This window comes from Perna viridis, chromosome 2 (assembly GCF_037379345.1).
Source record: "Perna viridis isolate PV_CMFRI_1.1 ecotype Kerala chromosome 2, ASM3737934v1, whole genome shotgun sequence".
In the NCBI taxonomy this organism is placed as follows: domain Eukaryota; kingdom Metazoa; phylum Mollusca; class Bivalvia; order Mytilida; family Mytilidae; genus Perna; species Perna viridis.
The window spans coordinates 11,910,464-11,932,660 of NC_142446.1; the positions used below are offsets into that span (position 1 = coordinate 11,910,464).

Consider the following 22,197-nt stretch of genomic DNA (forward strand, 5'->3'; position numbering starts at 1 on the left):
TTGCTGACATTTTACACACGACACGGGCACTTGCAGTTTGTCAACAATCAAAACTTCGTTCTTTAATAGTTGTATATTGTACTGAGAATGTTAATTTGTTTAGAGATAGACCAGAATGCACGAATGGTGTGAATGGTGTTGAATCACCAAGCACATTTCATTTATAAATGTCTTAAAATGCCCCAGGGCGTTCCCAGATAGTTTTATCATGTGTTCACGGAGACTTGCAAGCCTCCGAATTTGAATTAGCATGCTATCAAAGAAAAAGGAGTCTTCCTCTGGTATAAATGATGGTATTGCTGGGAAATATGTCAAAAGAGACACACCTCCTATGCTTAGAAGTAAGAATGAGGTCATTTTTAAAAATTGAAGTAGAATGGGTACTTTATAATATGGACTATATAGTGGTTTCCGATGCAAGTCGTTTCGACCACACTACTGTCACAACAATAGTCGCTCTCATCATATCTAAATCTGCCACAGTATATTTCATTCATACATTGCTTAAAATATCGTATATACGGTTATAAATATTACATTAATTTGTATATAAGTAAAAAAATGAATTACTGTGGTTACAAAAAAATGTAACCTATAGAAAAATAATAAATAGTAATTGATTTAAAAAGAGCATTTTTCGTAAACTTGTAGATAAAAAGATGAATAAAGAATGAATGAGCAGATTAGTTACCTTTCCTGTCTTTGAAGAACAAATAATACTTGTAAAGTACAAAATATATTTGCTAGTTCATAGTGAACAAACATGTATCATGCTTTTGGGATGATTTTAAGATTACTAAAAACTCTGTATGCTGTAAATGCAGTTTCAGTTTGTTTTAACCTTTAGCCCCAATACCGAACCTCCACTTCCTGTGGTGTGCAGTGAGTGTGACATATTACATTAAATTTACTTTCAATTGGCCCACAAATTAAATAATTTATTTTTGGTGCAAAGAAAGATTTTTTTTGTGGAAATGAAATAATAATTGGTGTAAAAGCAACAGGTCACCCTCTACTGCATTGAAATTGCAGACAAATTTCATTATATCAGGAATTAACTGTCCTGCTTTTTGCTTTGAAAGATGGCAGAAAAAAATTGTTTCCATAGACATCATATCTCTAACTGCACCACAATTTTTTTTCTCATTAAAACTTTAAGCTGTGATCGAATTAGTAAAACTTATAATTGATTAATATAATTGACAACTGGTTTCTCTCTCATTTACTTTTCAACAATTCCGCAATATTCAGCAAAAATTCTTCCCAAATTTGTATTCAAATTATTTGTTTTTCTGTATACCAATTTATGGTTCTATCAGCGTAAAACTATATATAAAAGTTAAGTTTGTTTCACAATTATTTCATATCTTAACTTTCAAAATTTCTTAGGTAAGTTTAAAGAATATTATTTCTGTGAAAATATAATTAGTTGTTTTTTTAATGAATTTTGTTATTTGTACCACAGTTTCTACATAGAACTGTAATTGAATTTAATTACAGGTCTATGTTTCTAGTACGTAATGATAACATCATTATACATGTAGGTTATTTGATTATAGAGCCTTTTAAGCCCCATGCAATTACTTGTTTATTCAATTACAATCAAATCATATAATTACATGTATTTACCAGCATTGTAATGTAAAAATTGGAAGGCAAGCTTCATTGAACTCCAAGGTCTTTCAGTCATCTTGCCAAAAGCTACTTGCAAGAACCAATTATATTACTTTCAACATATACATTTCTAGAATGCACATAATCTTAACGATGAGCATTGCTCTTTGTGTAACTGTGGGGATGTGGAATACTGAGCATTTTCTTCTTATATGTGCATCTCTCAATTAAATATAAGCAAATTAAAAAAAAAATCTTTCAAATTGGTTATAAGCTGTTGTTTTAACTTGAATGAAGTTAATGCCCTGTGAAAGAGTTGTCTTTTTAGTTGGTGACATTGGTTATACTTTTAATGATGAAATTCTGTCTCTTCATCAAATTTAAGGGAGGTAATGATATATATATTAATTCTGATTTGATATGACATTCAAATATTTAGCAAATAACTTTTGACCCAAGAACCAAGTGTTCTCCATGTCAGCATTATACCTGTCCATTGCTACATTTTTTGTAGGTATTATTTTGATGCAAATCATTCTTAAGGATTTGCAGTTTGTATATCGTCAGTTCTATATAATTATGTTATTTGTGTATTTTCCTTCACTTATACAGCTATATTTAAATCAAAACAGCATTTTTTTTCACTCTAATATAACTGAAATATTACCACGAAAGAAGCATGGTGATAATGAATAATATATTAAATGATGAATCAAATGCAATTTCTTTTACAAATTAAATTAATTGATTGCATATTGAAAACCAGGTGACACAACTATGGTCAAGATGGACTATGGCTAAAAAGTACTGTAGATGAAAAGTTATATGACTGAGATGACCAGAAAGTTTAACCTTTGGTTCTCCATGAGTTGTTTTAGCATTGCAGGCCACCATGGTCAAATTGTCATCCGCTGTGATGAACTTTTATCATTATAATTGTCAGTCTTTAATTATGTACTATATATAAATGAATTACTTTATGCTTAAGAATCTTGTTAATTAATGACTCTGATTATATACATGTAAACCAACTTAATCATGACAAATTTATAAATGAAGCCAGTCTATAGATAATTATGACTTAAAGGAAGTGTCAATCAGATGAAGATATTTATAGTAAGCCAATCAAAACTGACTATGGTCAAAGTTAACTCAGCTATTTTTTAATGCAAAGTCGAATGAAGGTTTAATGTTAAAACAAGGTTGCTCTGCGAAGCTTTTTATTCAGTTTCTTACAGTCTCTTTCACATCTAGTGACAGTATCATTAAAGGATTTGTTGATGACCAACTTCCATCCTCTGGGACCTTCCCTCTCCACAAGCTACTGTATCACAAACCCTTTTTTAGCTCACCTGGCCTAAGACCATGTGAGCTATTGCCATCACTTGGCATCCGTCGTCGTCTATTGTTGTCTTTAACAATTTTTCAAAACTCTTCTCCTCTCACACTACTTGACCAATTAAACCAAACTTTGTATGAATGTTCCTTGGGGTATCCTGCATAGAACAGATAAGGGGATTTTTGATCTGTTGAAAAACATGGTCAAACTTTGGTGAAAATCTGTCAACCCATGTTGGAGTTATTGCCCTTTTTAGACGTTTTTTTGATGTTATTACTTTCAAAAATCTTCTAAAAAACTACTGTACAGAATTGCATGAAAGTTGGTATTTTTGTTTTTTAGGGTATCCTTAACAAAATGACCATTTGGATTTATGATCAGTTAAAAAAACATGGCTGCCGTTACTAAAAATAGAACATAGGGGTCAGACAGTAGCTTTTCGCATATATATCCAAAATTGTTAGGTTTATCTGAATTCTGACACGAGTAAAAGTGTTCAGCATGATGAGATCTATTTGTGGTCAAATTTTCAATATGTTAAGCCATGTTGGAGTTATTGCCCTTTTTCAACATTTTTTGCTATTTTTTGTGTTATTTCTTTCAAAAATCTTCTCTGACACTACATGACCAATTGGAACCAAACTTGGTATGAATATTCCTTAGGGTATCCTGCATAGTACTGGTGTGGGGATTTTTGATCTGTTGAAAAACATGGCTGCCGTTACTAAAAATAGAACAGGGGTCAGACAGTAGTTTTTTGCATATACATGTATCTCCAAAACCATTAGATTTAGCCAAATTCTTTCAGTAGCTGAAGTGATCCATATTATGAGGACTACAAAAGTCTTTAGGGATAAAAGATGTCGGACAATTCCTTGTAAGAGTTATTACCCTTGAAAAGTTTTCAGCTAATATCTTGAAACTATGATAGAAATTCTTAAATTTACTGCCCTTGAAAGACAAAATTCAACCAGGTGAGCAATTCAGGTCCCTGGGAGCCTCTTGTATACCATCAGACTTCAAGTCCTCTAGGTTGTAACAAGTAAATAGAGACATTGGAAATTACAGATCATAGATTTATGCAAAACCTAAAGACTAAAAACAAATCCTGACATATAATGACAAACACTTTTTTGCCTTTGGCTAAAAGAAGGAAACATAGTATGAAATCATTAAAAAATCAAAAACTTTAGGTGTTCACTGCTTTTGGTTCAATTCTTTTTTTATATTGATACTCTTTTCACAAAAAAAATAAACAAGGAAAATTAGTTGTAAGTTATGATGTCACAATACTTTGATCTATTATGACATCATTTTACACTTACAATTTTTTGTGAAAAGGACTGCCTGATGCTGATACATGTAGTAGGAACGCCAGCGACACGAGAGTTCCACTGTATAATCAGGGCAGGTAAGGGGTGATGATCGGAAACCTCCAATGGCGGAAATGTCAACAAAAGTATCAGCCTACAAAATTGTGGCATTTAATATCTGTCATGCAACGTCTTGAAAGAAAGAAAAATGAATGTTGACGAAGATAATCATGCATTAATCATCTAATGGTCTGATAACTCAGCTGACATGACAATCCATTGTGAAAATGTTTTTTGCACCCCTACTCCCTTTTGAACTGGCACAAACGTCTTCCATAGCTTTATTTTATTAATGAATGCCAGCATGACATTCAGAATACAATTTTAATCCAAAGAAATCACATAAGAACCTGTCATTCTGTCCATTTCCGTATCTAAATCGACCGTGACCGGTGTCACATTTTGTCTATTTTGCATATGGCACATGTATCTGTCTTTGATCATATAAAATGTATGGCAGGCATTTTGTGTATGGTTTATCAGTGTGAAAAGAAACATTGCCAGTAAAGAGTATTTACTATTTGTTTTTTCATATATTGTTGATTTTTATAGGGAAAAAGGGGGGGGTACATTTGGTACAATATACAAGCTGGCAAGGATTTTTATAGTAGACTATAGTTTACTATAACCAGGTTGAGAATCTAGCTGTTAGTTCATGTCATATATACTTGTACACTGTTTTTACATTGTACATGTATGTTGGCTTTCTATGGTATATTAAATTTAGTTGAAATGTTCAGAATGTAAACAAATGAAAGCATCTTAACATACATATATTTATTCTTCACTTTAGATTATCACACACCAGTTCGTCAGACTGCAAGAAGAAGTGTAAAAACCCCTGCATTTTATGCTCCACAGCAAGCAGCAACTAGTTCTATATCCTACAGACCACCAAATATTCAGACATCTCAAGTCGGCAATGACAACCGTACTTTTCCACAACGACACCCTCGTTTATATCATCAAAATTTAGGTCAGCTAACGACTGGTGTACAAAATTTAAACTTATCAGATGGAAATTCCCAAACAGGATCCAGTAGTTCGTTAGAGTCAGGTTCTGAAATTGGACAAAGCTCTGGCTACCAATCAGGTCAAAGTGTGACCAGGAATCTCAGCAGTAATCTGACTAACCTTGCCACAGTTGGGCAAGGTATTTTTCATGTCTTATAATTTAACTCACTTTGTACCTTTCAATCTTTTTCTTAAATAAAAAAAAAATCACATGTATCGGTATATTGGATAAAAATCCTTTTCCTTAGTGCTTGGTCCCACTATCGAATATGCAGCCCAACATGAAAAGGGTGATTCATGAATCAACTCAATTTTTTTCAAGTAAAGTCCAACATATTATTATTAACCACTCTGCAATCACTGAACAAAGGATGAATCTTATAAATAAACATCATCATGTACTTCTTATTATTCAAAACAAGGCTTTGTACATATCAACTACATAATTCTACAGTTGCTTGGACAGAATCTACTGCAACATCTTTAAACAAACTGGGTTTTCTTATCATGTTGATAGTGAGCACAGTTACATGTACTGTTTTAAGCTTTTGCATTATGCCTTTTTATGGTTTGATTTTTTATATGTATAGTAAATATATCATGGTTTATTATCACATTGGAAGAAGAGTATCATTAAACCCGTTAGAAGCCTTAATTTTTGTGATGTAAAGGAAAGCCTTCAGTGGTCATGTCTACCATGTATACAATTTCCTGTTTTTTATTCAGATTTTGATGATTCTTCAAACTTATATCATGGAAACACAAATACAGATCTTTACAATCAGTATGATGAAAACTATCAAATACAACAACACCATCAAGAGATTAGGAGTCTCTATGCACAGAAAAGTCTTCAGCAGAATTTGTATTCAAGTGCTCAAAAAGACAATCCTGTAGCTGTGACCTCTGGTAATTATATTATAGTATGATTGCTGTTTATAATAACAAATAATTAAAGCACTACTTACTCTTGGTGTATATTTCTTCCCTGAAAGAACATGTGAACTACCACCTATACATGTACTTTTGAAATCAAATCGATAATTTCATATGAGACATGTGTTTGAGTTTTCTAAGATATTTAAAATATTATTAACAACCCAAATTGTTTTTGATTTACACTAAGTTGGTGTGTATAATGCACATATTTTTACATGAAATTATTTTCAGAGCAATGAGCTGTGTATAATACATCAATACATTAGTCTTAAATTGTCTTATTCATGTGTTTTGGACAAAGGTTGTACAATGTCATTTTAGCTCACCTGGCCAAAGACTTGACGTCCATCAATCGTCATTGTCGTCCTGTCATCGTGATTAATAATTATACAAAACTCTTCTTCTCTGAAACTACTTGACTAATTAGGACCAAACTTAGTATGAATGTTCCTTGGGGTATCTTGCATAGAACTGATGTGGGGATTTTTGATCTGTCAAAAAACATTGCTGCTGTTACTAAAAATAAAACATAGGATCAGACAGTTTTTTGCATACATCTCCAAAACCGTTAGGTTTAGCCAAAAAGTGTTCAGCATGATGAGATTTATCTCTTGATAAATTTTGGTTTTAATCTGTTTAGCCATGTTGGAGTTCTTGCCCTTTTTTGACGATTTTTTGCTATTTTTAATGTTATTTCTTTCAAAAATCTTCTCCTCTGACATTATTGGATCAATTGGAACCAAATTTGGTATGAATGTTCCTTGGTGTTTCCAGCATAGAACTAGGGATTTTTGATCCATAAAAAATATGGCCGCTGTTACTAAAAATAGAACATAGGGGTCAGACAGTAGTTTTTTTGCATGCATCTCCAAAACTGTTAGGATTAGCCAAATGCTTTCAATAGCTAAAATGGTCCTTATTATTAGGACTACAAAATCTTCAGGGATAAAAGTTGTCAGATGAATTCTTGTAAGACTTATTGCCCTTGAAAGGGGAAAAATTACTTTTTTTGACAGTTTTAAGTCAGTATCTTGAAAACTATGATAGATTAAAAGAAACTTTCAATTGTTGAAATGATCTTTATGATAAGTCCTACAAAAGACTTCTTGAGTCAAAATTGTTGACAACTTCTTTTTAAATTTATTGCCTTTGAAAGGCAAAACTCAACCAGGTGACCAATTCAGGCTCCTGGGAACCTCTTGTTTTATAAAACATGATTAGAGGTTAGATGAAACAACTGAAAACCAAAAAGTGACAAGGTCCTTTTTTGTCAAACCCTCGTTAGTAAATGCTTTTGCAACTGGAAATGAGTATTTTGAGACTTATTTTGATTACTTCCAGTTTTTAGTGGAGTCCGAGTTGCTCATTTACTTTTGTTACTTTGTATGTATGATTTTAGTTACTTTATGTTCTTTGTTGTGTATGTCTGTTTTCCATGTCTGGTCTTTGTCCCTGGAATACATTCATTTGATTACCGCTATAACCTTGGTTCCCTTGATTACCTTTCCGACAATTTTTTTTCTTTAAAGTATGTTTTGAAATGAAAAATTGGGAAATTTAAGTTACAACCAAAACCCGAATTGCCCAATTTTTCTGACTTTTGACTTCTTGTCATAAGCTATTTTATACATCCAATTTTGTGGATGTATTTTGTGTTGGAATAAGGTTCTTCCATTTAGGAAATACCACATTAGGTATTCACATGACAGATCAAGTGCAAAATATTGATCTTTTTCTTGCAAAATTCTACCACAATTTATTTCTAGAAAAACTTTTTCATATGTTTTGACCTTCAAAAGGGCACTGTGTACAATACATAAATGTATATTATACACACCCAAATATGGTAATTACTTTCTTGTTGAAACAATCAATGTGAAATTATGTCCATCCTGGTGGAGATGTATATTTTTTCCCTACATAGTTTTTTTGCACAACACATCTGAAATAACTGAACAGTATACTTGTAAGGTAGTAAAAACAAAACATGCATTATGTAGATACACATATTACAGGTCTCAGTCTTGTATTCTTTGCCCCAATAGGCATCTATAGTATACCTTAAATTTTCATGATTTTTAAAAAAAAATAGACAAGGAGTTTCAATCTAACTTTTGACCATGTTTTTCCATTAAGGAAATGTCAAAAATAATTTTTAGGTCCATTTTAGAAAAAAAGACATGAACTTTGGTACACCAGGACAGGTTGAACTAAAAATAGACCTTTTCTACTTTCACTTTTATTTTGAGTTCATAAAACAGACCTCTTTTCTGAAGCATTATTTTTCATGAAAATACTGTTTTTCCTCAAAAACAAGTTGTTTTTTTTTGTCATTGTTTGCTTGTACTTTTGTTGAAAAATGATAGTTATTTGCCAAGAAACAAAAACAGGAAAAGGCAAAAAGAAAGTGCACTATATTTTTTAGCCTCCATGTTTTGATGTACACAGGAATATAGTATTATTGCTTAAGTTTTCCATATTGGCTTGGTTATTGGTCCGAGGCTAGCCACATTGGACTGAGGCATAGCTGAAGTCCAATATTTCTTCCCGAGGACCAGTAACTAAATCAATTTGGAAAACCTTACACAATTATATCTTTATTGACCAACTAGTCCATTATTCTAGGCCGATATGGATTTTAACCAGTCCAGTATGACATAATGGATGGGTAAAAGCTGTATTGGACTGCTATATCCGGTATTGGCGCACTTTTGCATTTTGTATCGTATTGGCAGTTTTTATCATATTTAGGTTACAGACCACCAATTCAACCAATGAGCATTTGGAACGTACGCAAAAATAGTCCTACGCAGAAATTACCCCTGTTCCTCATAGTGCTGTGAAAAAAGTTCTCATCTTATTTAAAAAATTTAAACAGTTTCTGAAAGGAAAAACATTTCTGTACATTTTATAGGTGCATTTTGCTTCTTGTGATGTGAAGCCTAATCTCCATAATGATTTTTAAATATACCCCTATCTTGTGAAAACGCTGGGGATTCCCATGCTAATTATAGACCCTTCACTTCCGGTGACCAGTACTGCACTGCAAGTCTGCTAACCCCACATGCCATTCTGAGGATTGTGAGCTGACATATGTAGAATCATGCTGATATATAGTCCTCTGCAGGTTAAAGTTAAGGTAAAGTCCAGAGAAGCCATTGAATATTGTGAAATTAGCATTGAATATTGTGAAATTAGCATAGAAGCCTATGGGAAGTGGAATTAGTGGTTTTTAGCCTTTAGGCCTATATTTGAACTTTAGTCAATAATATGTAATGCAAGACTGATACCTACAAGGAAATTGTGTTCCCCTGTTATGCCCAGGGAAATTTCCCATTTTATATTGCTAAGGCTGTTATTCATCACAACTACTCTGAAACTACTAAACAGGATTGCTTAAAGTTAGTTGGTTTTAAGGACACCATGGGTAGTTTTATTTTCCCGGAAATTTTGATTCCCGAACTGTTGGTAAATGCCTCTGAATATAAAAATTTCCAAAATATACTACTGGATCAGCTTGTCAGAGCCACTCATTTTAAACTGGTAACCAGTATTCCATGAACTTTAGTAGGTTGCAAATACAAAAATGTAGTTGTTTATATTACCAGGAATCTTGATCTCATGGATAACGTGGAAGTTAATCCTTGGAAATTAAAAATATTTCTGTAATATATTATTGAAGCAGTTTGTCAATGCAACTCTTCTGAAATTCCTAAACTGTATTTCCTGGAACTTGATAATTTGGGCTCATATTATTTTTTGATAGTTTTACGTTTTATTCTTATATTATTTAGTTTAAACATATTTCATTTATAAATATCATACATATGTACAACATAGATCAAACAAAGTTTGATAAACTGGATTTGGAAACAAGCACTAAACTTTTATAATCCGTTTCCTTATCAATACTGAAAATTTATACATTTAAACATACAACAAGCATGCTTAAAAAATAAGAAACATCATGTACATGTACTACTATGCAATACAATATTTATATTGAAAATGAAAAGAAATTAAATAATATATAGATTTTATGAACTGTCCCGTACTACCGTACATCATGTACTAAGTTACAGCCCTAGATTAATCCTACGAGGAGGAATGACCTGGCCAATGAAAGCTATATTTTATATATAGTCTAGCTGGCTGAGTGGTCTAGGCATTGCACTGGACTTTATGCAGGCAGTGTTGCCATAGATGTCACAGCGGTACGAGTTTGAGTCCCGCGGAGGGAACGACCACAAATTTGCATCGCAAATTTGACAGTTCTAACATCATTGGGAATTTTTCAGACCTTTCTTTACATTTACATTATTTTCCCTGTATCAATTTTATAAGATAGTTATGTGTATAAAAAGTTAAAGTATGGAGCTGGTCATACTTATGACACTGAAAAAGAAAATGATTGGTTGATTCAACATGACCACATGATCAGTTGGGAGAGTCTACAAGATTTTGCAGGAACAGATGCTTGTTTAAGGAGCTGCTGTTCATATGAAGCCTTGCATGTAGAATCTGTCCTTGCCTTGTCCCTGCATAATAATATTTTGGACATAGATTTTTATGTGTCTCTAGTTTTCTTTTGGCAAATTATTCCACAGGATAGTCAAGGGTAGAAAGTATTCAGAGTACAATTTTGTGCTTGTAGGAAAATTAACAATGTTATATTACATAATAAATTTGTAATTAGTTCCTTTTTACCTTTTAAACATGGCTATTGTTAACTATTCCATTATTCTTATTTACTTTTAATTTGAGCCACTTCACAACATATATTATTTTCATTTTCATTGAACCTTAGAAATAGTTTATTTCTATTGATGTAAGCTCCCTTTCAATTGTATAAAGATTTTAACAGTTCAATCAAAATGGGGCTTTCCTATATTTGCACAATTAAATTTGAAAAAGTTTGCAGAAATTTTTGATGAATTGCATATTTCAGTCTTTATATATTTCTGATAATACATTTTTGAGTCATGGGATTTATCCATACAAAATTTTGGTCAACTCCTATTTTTTGACTACTAGGTATTTAATTTTAATTTGAGGTATCTATTGATTTTTTTTATCATACTGTCCAGATAAAATTTATTTCTATATATAAATCAATTGTCTGTCTATGCTCATTTTATAAGTCTCGTAAGTTTTTTTTTTACCTCTTCCATTCTTATTACCAGTCTTTTTCTTTGTCAAATATTAATCCTGGTCATAATCGAGAGCTGTATAAAACTTGAATGTTGCAGCATTATAGCTATTAACAGGATAACATTGGTCATCTGCACATGGAATGATTTAACATCAATTATGTTTAGTTTTAATCCTAATTTATTTATTTCCATATTCTGTTTCTTTCCTTTTTTGAAGGGCAGGGTATTATTTATCAAGGCAGCTACCTTGAATGTCTCTATATAAGCCTTTGAAGGAGTTTAAGGCATTTAAAGACTTTTTGGTCTCTGTGCATTTTGATTTTAAACCTCAGAGAACATTGAGATGATATGAATCTTAGTATAACTTTTGAATGATTGAAAGTGCTGAGTTGGGCATCAGTGTTGCACTGACGAATTTTATTCTTATGTTCTTATAATTGTTTTTTATAGCATCTGGACAGGAGGAAATGCCATTACCACATGGATGGACTATAGACTGGACAGTTCGAGGACGTAAATATTACATAGACCACAATACACAGACAACCCATTGGAGCCATCCTCTTGAAAAAGAAAGTCTTCCCACAGGTTGGGAGAGAATTGAATCTAAAGAGTTTGGTGTCTACTATGTCAAGTAATGTATACTTTAATGATAGTCTTGAAAAATAAATGAGAAAAAGTAGAAAGGAAAAAGACACTTAAGTATGGTTCTGCCCAAAACCCAGACATGGGTGGTTCATCAGATCGTAAAATAAACAATAAACTGTATAAATACATTTGTTAGGTCCTAAAAACATATTGTATGTTCATGTCATTGGATCTGCTACTTAAATTTTTCTTTGACTTTAAATAGTGTAAACATTCTAGTGGGAAATTTCCCCATACTTTTTCTGTAGTAGAACATAACCAAATTTTAAGTTTTAATATCTCCAGTGGACTACTTTTATTTGCACTTATATTTCCTAATACAGTTTCTGTGGGGCCTAACATAGAATGATTTGCAATAAGAAATATTTGGAATTAATAAATACAGGAACCACCCATTATAAGCCTCTGCCTAGTTTTTAGGCAGAGCTGTACTTAAATTTTTAAATAAAATATTTTGTATTTACTTGATAACTTGTAATAAGTGTCTCAATCCAATACTTGATGTAAACTGAGTACTTCTTTTTTAGGACACATGTGTTTGTTAGGACTTGTTATATCCCCATGAGTGGAGTTGTATTGCAATAACGTTGTCTATCTGTCTGTTACACTTGGCTGTATTAGATTTTTCAGCTTCTAACAGAGGAATCATATTTGGTATATTGCCTTTACATGATGACCTGTACCACATGTCATCTTTCCAGATTCCTCACTTATCTACTTCCTTTTTATCATACAAATTAATTTGACAGAAATATTTGAATGTTGGTATTCATGGTATGATATATCCAGCAACATCTTGTTGAGATTTCTTATAGATTTGATTTACTAATCTTTTTGATTGTTACTTGCTATATGATTTTAGTCATATAAAGAGGACAGCCCAATACCAACATCCATTTGCTACCAGTATACCTAGTATGATGACATACCAACCCCCACAGTCTATGGCTTTAGAATATAGACCTTCCAGGCAACCTAATGTTTTAGTCCCAGCTAATCCATACTTAAATTCACGTAAGTTAACAAATTCTTAACTTTCAGATATTGGAAATTATCATCTGAAGGCCAAAAACGAAATATGGTATGGGTCCTGTCTTAACAGACGAAGAGAAAATGGTTTTACCCCCAAAATGATATTTTTATATTGACAAAAAATGTAATAAGGTATTTTTCCGAAGCAGTTGGTATAGTTTCGCTTTTTACCCTTTGATCTTAATGACACTCTTCTATGGAAACGCAAGTCATCTGATCGCAGTTCTGTTTCCTGATTGACCAAATACTGATAATTTAGGGGTGTTAGAAAAACCTGTACCGAAAATTTGTAATTGCGTGCCATGTGTTATTTTATTGAAAGAAATTAGAAAATTTACTTAGAAATTTGACGGTGTCGACTATCTTTTTTAAAGATAGTACTTGTTTCTTCTAAATAAATAACTTGAGTGGAATGAAATATTGGTTCTGGAAGTTAAATTGTATGTAATTCTCTCTATTGTCTGATCTTCAGTTTAATTATCATTACACACACATTTAGAAGTTGGGAAGCAAACTTTACGCAGCGTTAATATGGAGATGAACCCAATAATTTGCAGTCATTGTTAACAAATTGCATTCAAATGAAATTGTCCTATCATTAATTAAAGGTGCATTTTAGGTAATAAAAGATTAAATTTGTGTCCTCACTAAAAAGAAAAGGTTGATGATTTCACAGTCAAAGAACAAAATTTGGTCCATGAGATTATGAATAAAATTGGTTATCCAATCAGAAAGCGTGTAACATCTGAAATTAAATTATCAGGAAATTACTTGTGACGTATTAAAAATCCCATTGATGACTTCATGATGATTTTGGTACACATCAGCCAATGAGAATTTATGACTATATTCTTAAAACCCCCAACCCTTGTATAATTTATCTGCCCAATTGATTTTTGTATTCTGTCATTGTCACAGTCATCGTCAGTGGAAGTTTGATGCCCAGAAATTAGCTTAAGTACAAGTGTATAGGTCCTTATGAAATTATATCACAAGTAACCATACTATTGAAGACTGGAATTGATTTTTGGGGTTTTGACTAGAACAGTTATGGAATATTTCATACTGTCCAGACAATAAATTAACTATTAGCAAATGGATCTCATTGAAATTGCACCTTAAAGGAAGACTGGAATTGTTTTTTGGGAAGGAATTATGATCTGAAATTTGGCCAGGATTTCAATAATTGGGAGCAAAAATGGGCCACTTGATTCTGTTAAAATATTTAACTTCAGTCAAAATTCAGAAGTGTATCAAGCTTGAATGTGTCCATACATGCCTCAACTGTTCTTTTAGTTTATGTGGTAGTATCATGCTGCACCCTGCAAAGCATTTTATTATCTTTTAAAATTAAGATTTCCATTTTTGTGAAACTGTTATCCACTGTTCTTTCAATTACTGTTGACAAAAATTGCAGCAAGTGACAATGTACATCATTTTATTAGTAATCTTTTAAAAAAAGATAGAGAAAAAAAAGACGGGTGTTTGTATGGAAAGTACTGTAACTCACAATGCAAGTATTAAACTTGATTAGTTTTTATTAACATATTGAAGACACTTATGTGCTGACAAATGTATGAAAGTGAAGTAGGTTCTGATATGTATTGGTCTTGTTAAATTTATTTTTATATTATAGTCTGTGAGTAAGAGTAAATAACCAAAATATGATTACAAGTGCAAGAGTAATAGATTGAGCAGAAACTGTTTTGTGCATGAATAAAATCTTCTGATGTTATCAGTACAATCATATTTTGGTTGTTCACTACTACCAATTTCGTACCGATAATATTTCTCCTCTGAAACTTTTTGATTGTTGTTACCAAATTTTGTCAACTGCATTATTAGGGTACTTATTTTAAAATGGTGTCAATTACCATTATGCTGATTGAGCTTAAAACATGACTGCCACTGCTATTTTTTTCAGACCAAAGGGGTAAACTTTCACTATCTTCATACATCTGTTAAACTATTAGAGACGTTGTAAATTAAATGTGACTTTCCTTCTTTGTCTTGAACAGCTTTACAAGTCAGAATGGGTTGAAGTTCTATGAGGCCTCCTTGTTAGAGTTATAGCACTCAAAAGGCAAAAAATGATGTATTGAAAATCATATAAGATAGAAAAAATTTTCAGATAATTAAATCATCCTTATGATAGAGTTAACAAATGTCTTTATGGTCCAAGTTTTATGTCAGTTTTCTAATTAGAGCTTTTGGCTTTGAAATGTCAAACATGATGATTTTCAAAAGTTGTAGCTTATATTTGAAAAGCCATGATAACTAGAAATAAAATGATCCATATGACTAGTCCTACAAAAGTCCTCAATGATAAACAACAAAATTTTCCATTATAGAACCGCAGTTACCCTCTATAATAGATATTGTCAGTGTTTTATTTCTATGTTGTGGGTTTATTTGAACTTGGCAATTGGTGTGAATTAAATGTCAGTGACAAGAAAGTGGCAAGGTATTTTACCATTAAAAAGTTCTTGAGTGAAAACAAGAAATTTCACATGTGGACTATTGAAATAACTACCCTGGGAAATTTATTTAAATCACTGCTATCTATCATATATTAATAATAATAATGTTAACCTTTGACAGAGATTCCTCACTGGCTGTATGTATATTCAAGAGGGGCACCTGAACATGATCATAAACTCAAGGTGGGTATAGATTGTTTGATTTCTATAGTATAATTAAGAAGAACTCTTAAGAATTATTTTTTTTGGTCAGCATATGCTTCAAAGCATACAAACTTCTAGACCATTTACCAAAAAAAAGTTGTTCCATAAGTCTCTGATTACCCCAGTGCAAAATACTGCCCTTTAAATTTACAACTTTATTGTTGGAGTGTACTTGTAAAAAAATAATCCTGGTATATGTTAGCCAAAAAAAATTGTAGTTGTATAATGGTATTACATCATTAGTGTCATTGTACACTTCTGTGTTAGAACGGTGAATTATTGCCCTTGATGTTGGGGCCTTGCAGAGCATGCTTAAAGGTGTGTTTCTTGTGATGACTTCTAAATGTATTTACTGTTTAATATGGATTTAAATTATATGCTGCTGTCTGCATTTGTTGCATTTTACCATTTGAAATGGATGCTCTTTCTTTGTATTACTAAGTTGACCATCTTTTATTCACAAATAGTTTTTAGTAATGGTGTTGTCTTTGTTATTTCAGTGGGATTTATTTCGGTTGAATGAATTAGAACACTTTGATGCATTGTTAGTGAGATTAAATAGACAGGACATAGAGAATATTGTTTTAAAATACGAGCGATTTAGGTCGGCATTAAGCTTAGAAATTGAAAGGAGGAAAAAGGAAAAAGAGTCCAGTGATACTGACAAATCAAATGAGAAAGATTCACAGGAGGTATCCCAAACCACGTTGGGATTGGCTAATCAACCATTAGTGTTAGCTAATAACCCTGTTACTGTACTAGGTCAGAATTCAACAACTAATGACCAATATATACAACAGAAAACAGAAACTCAGCAAACTATGTACATGCAAAGCCATCTTAATGACTTAAAATCTAATGATGCTCCACGAGTAGGACAACCTCAATTGACATATAGTCAACCAACTGGAATATATGGTCCCACTAGAATAATGGTCAACACAACACTAGAACAAGAAAAGTTGGAGCTGGAAAGAGAACGTCAGCTTCAATCACAGCAACAACAGAGAATTCAACATCTTCAACAGCAGTATCAACAACTGCTTCAACAATACCATGCTCAACAGTGGATTTCACAGACATCTCCTGGTTTGTCACATTATAATGTGCCATTTCAGATAAGACATCTAGTTCAGACAGTAAGACAGCCTACTCAGCTGCATGGAACTCCTTCTTCAGCCTCACAACATATGGCAGAGCAGACTATTCACCCTCAATCACAGACACAGTCTATGCAAATCATACGTCATCAGACTCCTCCATTACAAGGACAACCTGTACAATATATACAACAATCGGCCATGTCTCAGTATAGTCAGCCGTCAGGAAATCAACTCATATCAACATCCCAGACATCAGTGACTCAGTCAATAACTAATCAGTTAGTACCAAATCAATCAAATTCTGATGAACCTCAGCAAACACAGTCATCAAGGGCATTAACTCAAAATATAGAAACTAAAGTGTAGTTCCAACATTGTATATGCATTTCTTGTTTTTGTGACATTGTCATATAGAAATTATCATATTTTGATTTTTAGAAAATCCACTATTGTCAGTCTTTTTTGCATTGACTGCTTGTGCATCTATAGAAGACAATAATTGGTACAAGGTAAGTACCCTGATGCTGTTATAATGATATTTTGTCCTCATAGATTTTTGTTTTGGTGAAGAAACTAAAAATATTGATGTGTTGTTCAGTGAAGTCAATGAAAAATGCCAAATTTGTTCCTCTACTGTGGAAGTACTACTTTTCGTTGGGTAGCAATTTTTGTGGTTTTCGTAGGTAGGCCAAACAACAAAATTTGGTTCCCAACCAATGAAAAGGAGATTTCCATCGATGTATATTCTGAAAAAAACATGAATTCAAGAGTCCATGAACTTGTGATTCTTCCCTAATCATGAAAATTGGTATCCACGAATAAATGTACTTTCACAGTATTTTATTTCTATATGTTTATAATTAAAACTAGTGATTCATAACTTCCACCAATTTTTTTTTGTGAGACAATTCCAGACATCACAAGTTAAAAACTACACTAAAATGATCTAACAGACAATAATCAATTATGCTTCTTATTTTTATGTGGATTGAATTTTGGCCTGTTTACTGTTTATGAGTACATGTTATGAGGCTTATGTTATACCTTCCATTTTCTCATTGATCTCATTTTAGTTTTAGTCATGATATTGTTCTTTGTTAACTGTCTCCTGCTTTATATCTGTATAATGCAGAGTTTGGAATGTTATGACCTTTTTAACTGCTGTAAACTGACCCGTTCATCAGTACATGTATACGTTTGTTTAAGTTTAAAATTTATTTTGACTGGACTATATCCATTCACAGAAGCAGAACATAAGCCATAAAAATTTTCACTGTAACTTAATCTGATTTGTGATACCATTTTTATTTGAAGTATTTGGAGAGATTACATGTATTAGTTTTGTAATGAAAATTTTATTTTTGGTAATTTATGCAGATCTGTTGGTCATCTTTTTTATGATTTTTAGCTCACCTGGACAAAGGCCGTGTGAAGGCCATGTGAGTTACTGCCATCACTTGGCGTCCGTCGTCATTAAAAAATTTTCAAAACTTTTCTCTGACACTCCTTGACCAATTGGAACAAAACTTGTTATAGATGTCCTTGGGGTATCCAGCATAGAACTGATGCAGAGATTTTTGATCAGTTGAATAACATGGCCATTACTAAAATTAGATCATAAGGGTCAGTTTTTCACATATATATCCAAAACCGATAGGTTTAGCCCAATTCTAAAAGTGTTCAGCATGATGAGATCTATTGCTGGTTAAATTTTCATTTTAATCTGATAAGCCATGTTGGAGTTATTGTCCTTTTTCAACCATTTTTGCTGTTTTTAATATTATTTCTATAAAAAATCTTCTCTTCTTACATTACTTGACCAATTGGAACCAAACTTCATATGAATGTTACTTAGGGTATTTTGTATAGAACTAATGTAGGGATTCTTGATCCATAGAATAACATGGTTGCTGTTACTAAACATAGAACATAGTGGTCAATCAGAAGTTTTCTAGTATATCTCTAAAATCTTTAGGCTTAGCCAAATTCTTTCAAGTCCGTAAATGTTTCTTATTATAAGGCCTACAAAAGCCTTTATTGGATCAAAGTTGCCAGATGACTCCCTGTTAGTTATTGCTTTTGAAAGGTGAAAAATTATGTTTTTAGTGGTTTTCAGCAAATATATTGAAAACTATAACAGGTAGAAAGAAACTTTCAATTGATGAAATGATCCTTATGATAAGTCCTACAAAAGTCTTCTTTTGAGTCAAAATTGTTGGACAAGTCCTTGTTAGGATTATTGCCCTTGAAAGGCAAAAAATTAACCAGATGAGCGATTCAGACTCCTGGGAGCCTCTTGTTCTTATATTTTATTGATGCTTTTCGCTGTTTTTTATGCTAGTCATTTTTGGTTGATGTTTCATAAAGAGATTTTTTATTTGTTACTCTCCTAAGTACCTTTTCAACAGTAGAAGACATATTGATGTTATGACCCATCATTTTCCAAAAAGTAACGAGTAATACAACAGATTGTCAGTGCTTATTTTCCTCTGTGAAATTTAAAGTTGAAATAAGTGGAAGAAAGTCATTGACTGATTAAAGGTTCTTGTTAAACACTTACTCATTTATTATTAGTGATATATAAAAAAAATTACAATGACATTCTTTCAGTTGGGAAGGTATTTATTGAAACAGCTTACTCTGTTGTTTCCAAAATATATTAAGATAATAGTAGGTCAGTTATTTGTAAAACATTTGCAGAACTTTGCTGTGATACTTACAAGTAAATAAAGAATTCAGCATCACAGTAATCATGGACAGAACTAGTATTGTATTTACATTGTTTATTGATCAACAGTGTAACATGTTTACACAATAAATTATCTTTCCTGTTTAATACATTGTTTCCAATAGTTTGGCAAGTTTCGTCAACACTTATACTGAAAACCAAAAGGATGTACCAATCAATAGTTCAATCAATAATTTCATGCATCTAAAATAAATTTACTTCGAGGGATTTTAAGATTGCTTAAATAGACTAAAGTGAAGGCATTTTAAAAATAATTACAATGTATGCACAGCTCAAAAAATGCACAGTAAAGAAAGTTGTAAAGATAGTAAAAAAATTATAAAGATTGAATTCGAAGAAAAATGACTTCAATATTTTCTAGTACTTTCATCCTTCCTACGGACTTGTCAAGACAACTTTATTGTAGTTTTTCTCAAAAACCTTCTTATATACAAATATAAGTATTTATTTAAACCTCAGTGATCGAAAATTTGGCAGTGTGGTTACGTAGATAAATGCTATACAAATATAACTCATGTTAGATATTTACAGTAATCTAACACAGAAAATTAATGTGCATGAAACAAATTTAAAATCTAAGCTATGTGACCAAAATTACATTGGGGGCTTTTGTTGATACAATGTTGTGCTAATTTGAACATTAGTACATACCATGTAAAAACATGTAGTTCTCTAAATTGAATTTATTATTTTATTTAACAAAACAGAAAGTACCAGCTATAAAATATGATAATGTAACAATGAAAAAAAATCATTTCTACAAAAGTAATGAATTACACTGAAACTAGTGGTCAAGTACTTAGCAAATTTTGGTAAAGTATAATGCACACAAATAGATACAGAAGTTATCTTACCAGTTTGAAAAATCATATCTTTCATGCATTTCAACAATCCATTTACTCCACCTTTTCAGTGCCTACAGTATTTTGTCAATGACTCAACCCCTGTGGTGCCATGTTCAAAAGAATTCTTAATTTTTTTACTATTGAAGATTGAATGCTTCCTGAAGAACAAATCATATACTACTATGTACCCTTCACAGGTAAGCCAAAAAGGCTAATAAAACTTACATTATTCATAAATAATAATGGCTACTTTAAAATAAGCTGTTACTGATTAAATCTTTTTGGTGAAAAAAAATAAAGCATAAAAATATGATATAAAATTACAACTATAAAAAAACGTCAAATAAGGAAGCATAAAAATTACACGAAAAATGTTGATGGATAATGAAAGAAAAGTGAAAAAAATATTGATTTTTTATTTTCAATTATAAGTATTAATAATCAGTGTAAAAAAATACTTAAAAATCTTGCTGAATTGTTTAACAAGTATTTGAAACATTCACTCTGACAACTTTCACCCTTAACTCTCATAAACACAAGCACTACAAATTACAGCTATGCCTTCTTTTTATGTCGGCTTTTATGAATGTCAGCACTTCCCTGCATTGTACTACTACTTCCAGCCATCTTTGCAACATCTACTCGATCAGTAACATAATCCTAAAAGTATATCATAATCAATTGAATGGTTACTTAACATCTTAAAACACAGTTAAAAGCACCTAGTAACATACTAAGAAAGTCACTTTTACAACTAGTTCACTGCCTTAAGTATTTGTTTGTAACAGTCCTCCTGTTTGGTATCAATATTCCTTCATGAATACAATCTTCTAAGTTGGTTTATGTCTTATCAAAGATAACAAAATATTTCACTTGTTTTCCAACAAAAAAACTTTCTCTTATTAAATTGGACAACATGTTCAGTTGGTGTAGTGTGCAACTACAAATACAACAAAAAGACATCTTGTAACCAGGTTATTCATTTAACTGTCTTTGTATAATACAAAAGTCACAAATCCAATACAAAATATAAAACTGATTGTGATTTTGAAATAAGATTCTAGATTTTCTTCAGGATTAAATATGTAACAAGTCAAATCTCCTTCAAGAGTTGTAGTTCTTTAAGTGTTTACTAGGATGTTACAGAATAATTTAAAAAAATTAGTGGTACTCTGTGACTGTGACATGTTTACAATAAGAATTTAGGGCTAAATAAGTAGCAATTTTGGTAAAAATCATTGAAATTTGATTCCAGCACTTTCACTTGGGTATAATAAAATAATTGGCATATTTCTATTCCTTTCATAATTTCTTTAATGAGGGGATAAAATTCAAAGAGTAACACAAATCTGAGATCAAATACAAGGTTCAAATATACAGTTACAAAGACAATAAATACCAAAATTTAACTCAAAAATCTATCCAAAGAAAATATTTTTCATCAAACATAAAGGTTAAAAAAAAACATAAAAAATTCTCTCTATTGACTACATAATAGGCAGTGTATTTCTTATCATTGTGAAATAAATTCAAACAAGCATTTTGACAATACATGTGTATTGCATGACATATAGTCCTCTACCTGCTAAAAATATAATGTAAACTTCATGGATATGGTACTGTGCCAAATGTCTCTAACACAATAAAATCAATCATTCTACATCACAAAAATTTCCATGAAAAATTCTCAAACTTTAAAAAATA

At 31.7% G+C, this 22,197-nt stretch overlaps 2 protein-coding genes across 3 annotated transcripts in view; one reads left to right on the plus strand and one right to left on the minus strand.

Moving 5' to 3' along the window:
* Positions 1-19,735, plus strand: LOC148623645 (uncharacterized). Its single transcript, XM_088565618.1, has 7 exons — positions 1-341; positions 5,120-5,479; positions 6,067-6,249; positions 11,883-12,066; positions 12,943-13,094; positions 15,714-15,775; positions 16,297-19,735. The coding sequence occupies exons 1-7, from the start codon at positions 251-253 to the stop codon at positions 17,263-17,265; spliced, it is 2,001 nt and encodes a 666-aa protein (XP_088421744.1). The 5' UTR covers positions 1-250; the 3' UTR covers positions 17,266-19,735.
* Positions 19,668-22,197, minus strand: part of LOC148623646 (uncharacterized) — a 13,819-nt gene continuing 11,289 nt past the window's right edge. For both annotated transcript variants that reach the window (XM_088565621.1, XM_088565622.1), the window contains one exon: positions 19,668-21,153. In XM_088565621.1, coding sequence (XP_088421747.1) covers positions 21,049-21,153 — 105 coding nt within the window. In that variant the 3' untranslated portion in view covers positions 19,668-21,048. The remainder of the gene's footprint in view (positions 21,154-22,197) is intronic.

Coding starts and splice junctions, on each gene's coding strand:
- LOC148623645 (XM_088565618.1), top strand. CDS start 251: ATGCTATCAAAGAAAAAGGAGTCTTCCTCTGGTATAAATGATGGTATT. Junction 12,067..12,942: donor TTTGGTGTCTACTATGTCAA/GTAATGTATACT, acceptor ATATGATTTTAG/TCATATAAAGAGGACAGCCC. Junction 15,776..16,296: donor AACATGATCATAAACTCAAG/GTGGGTATAGAT, acceptor TTGTTATTTCAG/TGGGATTTATTTCGGTTGAA.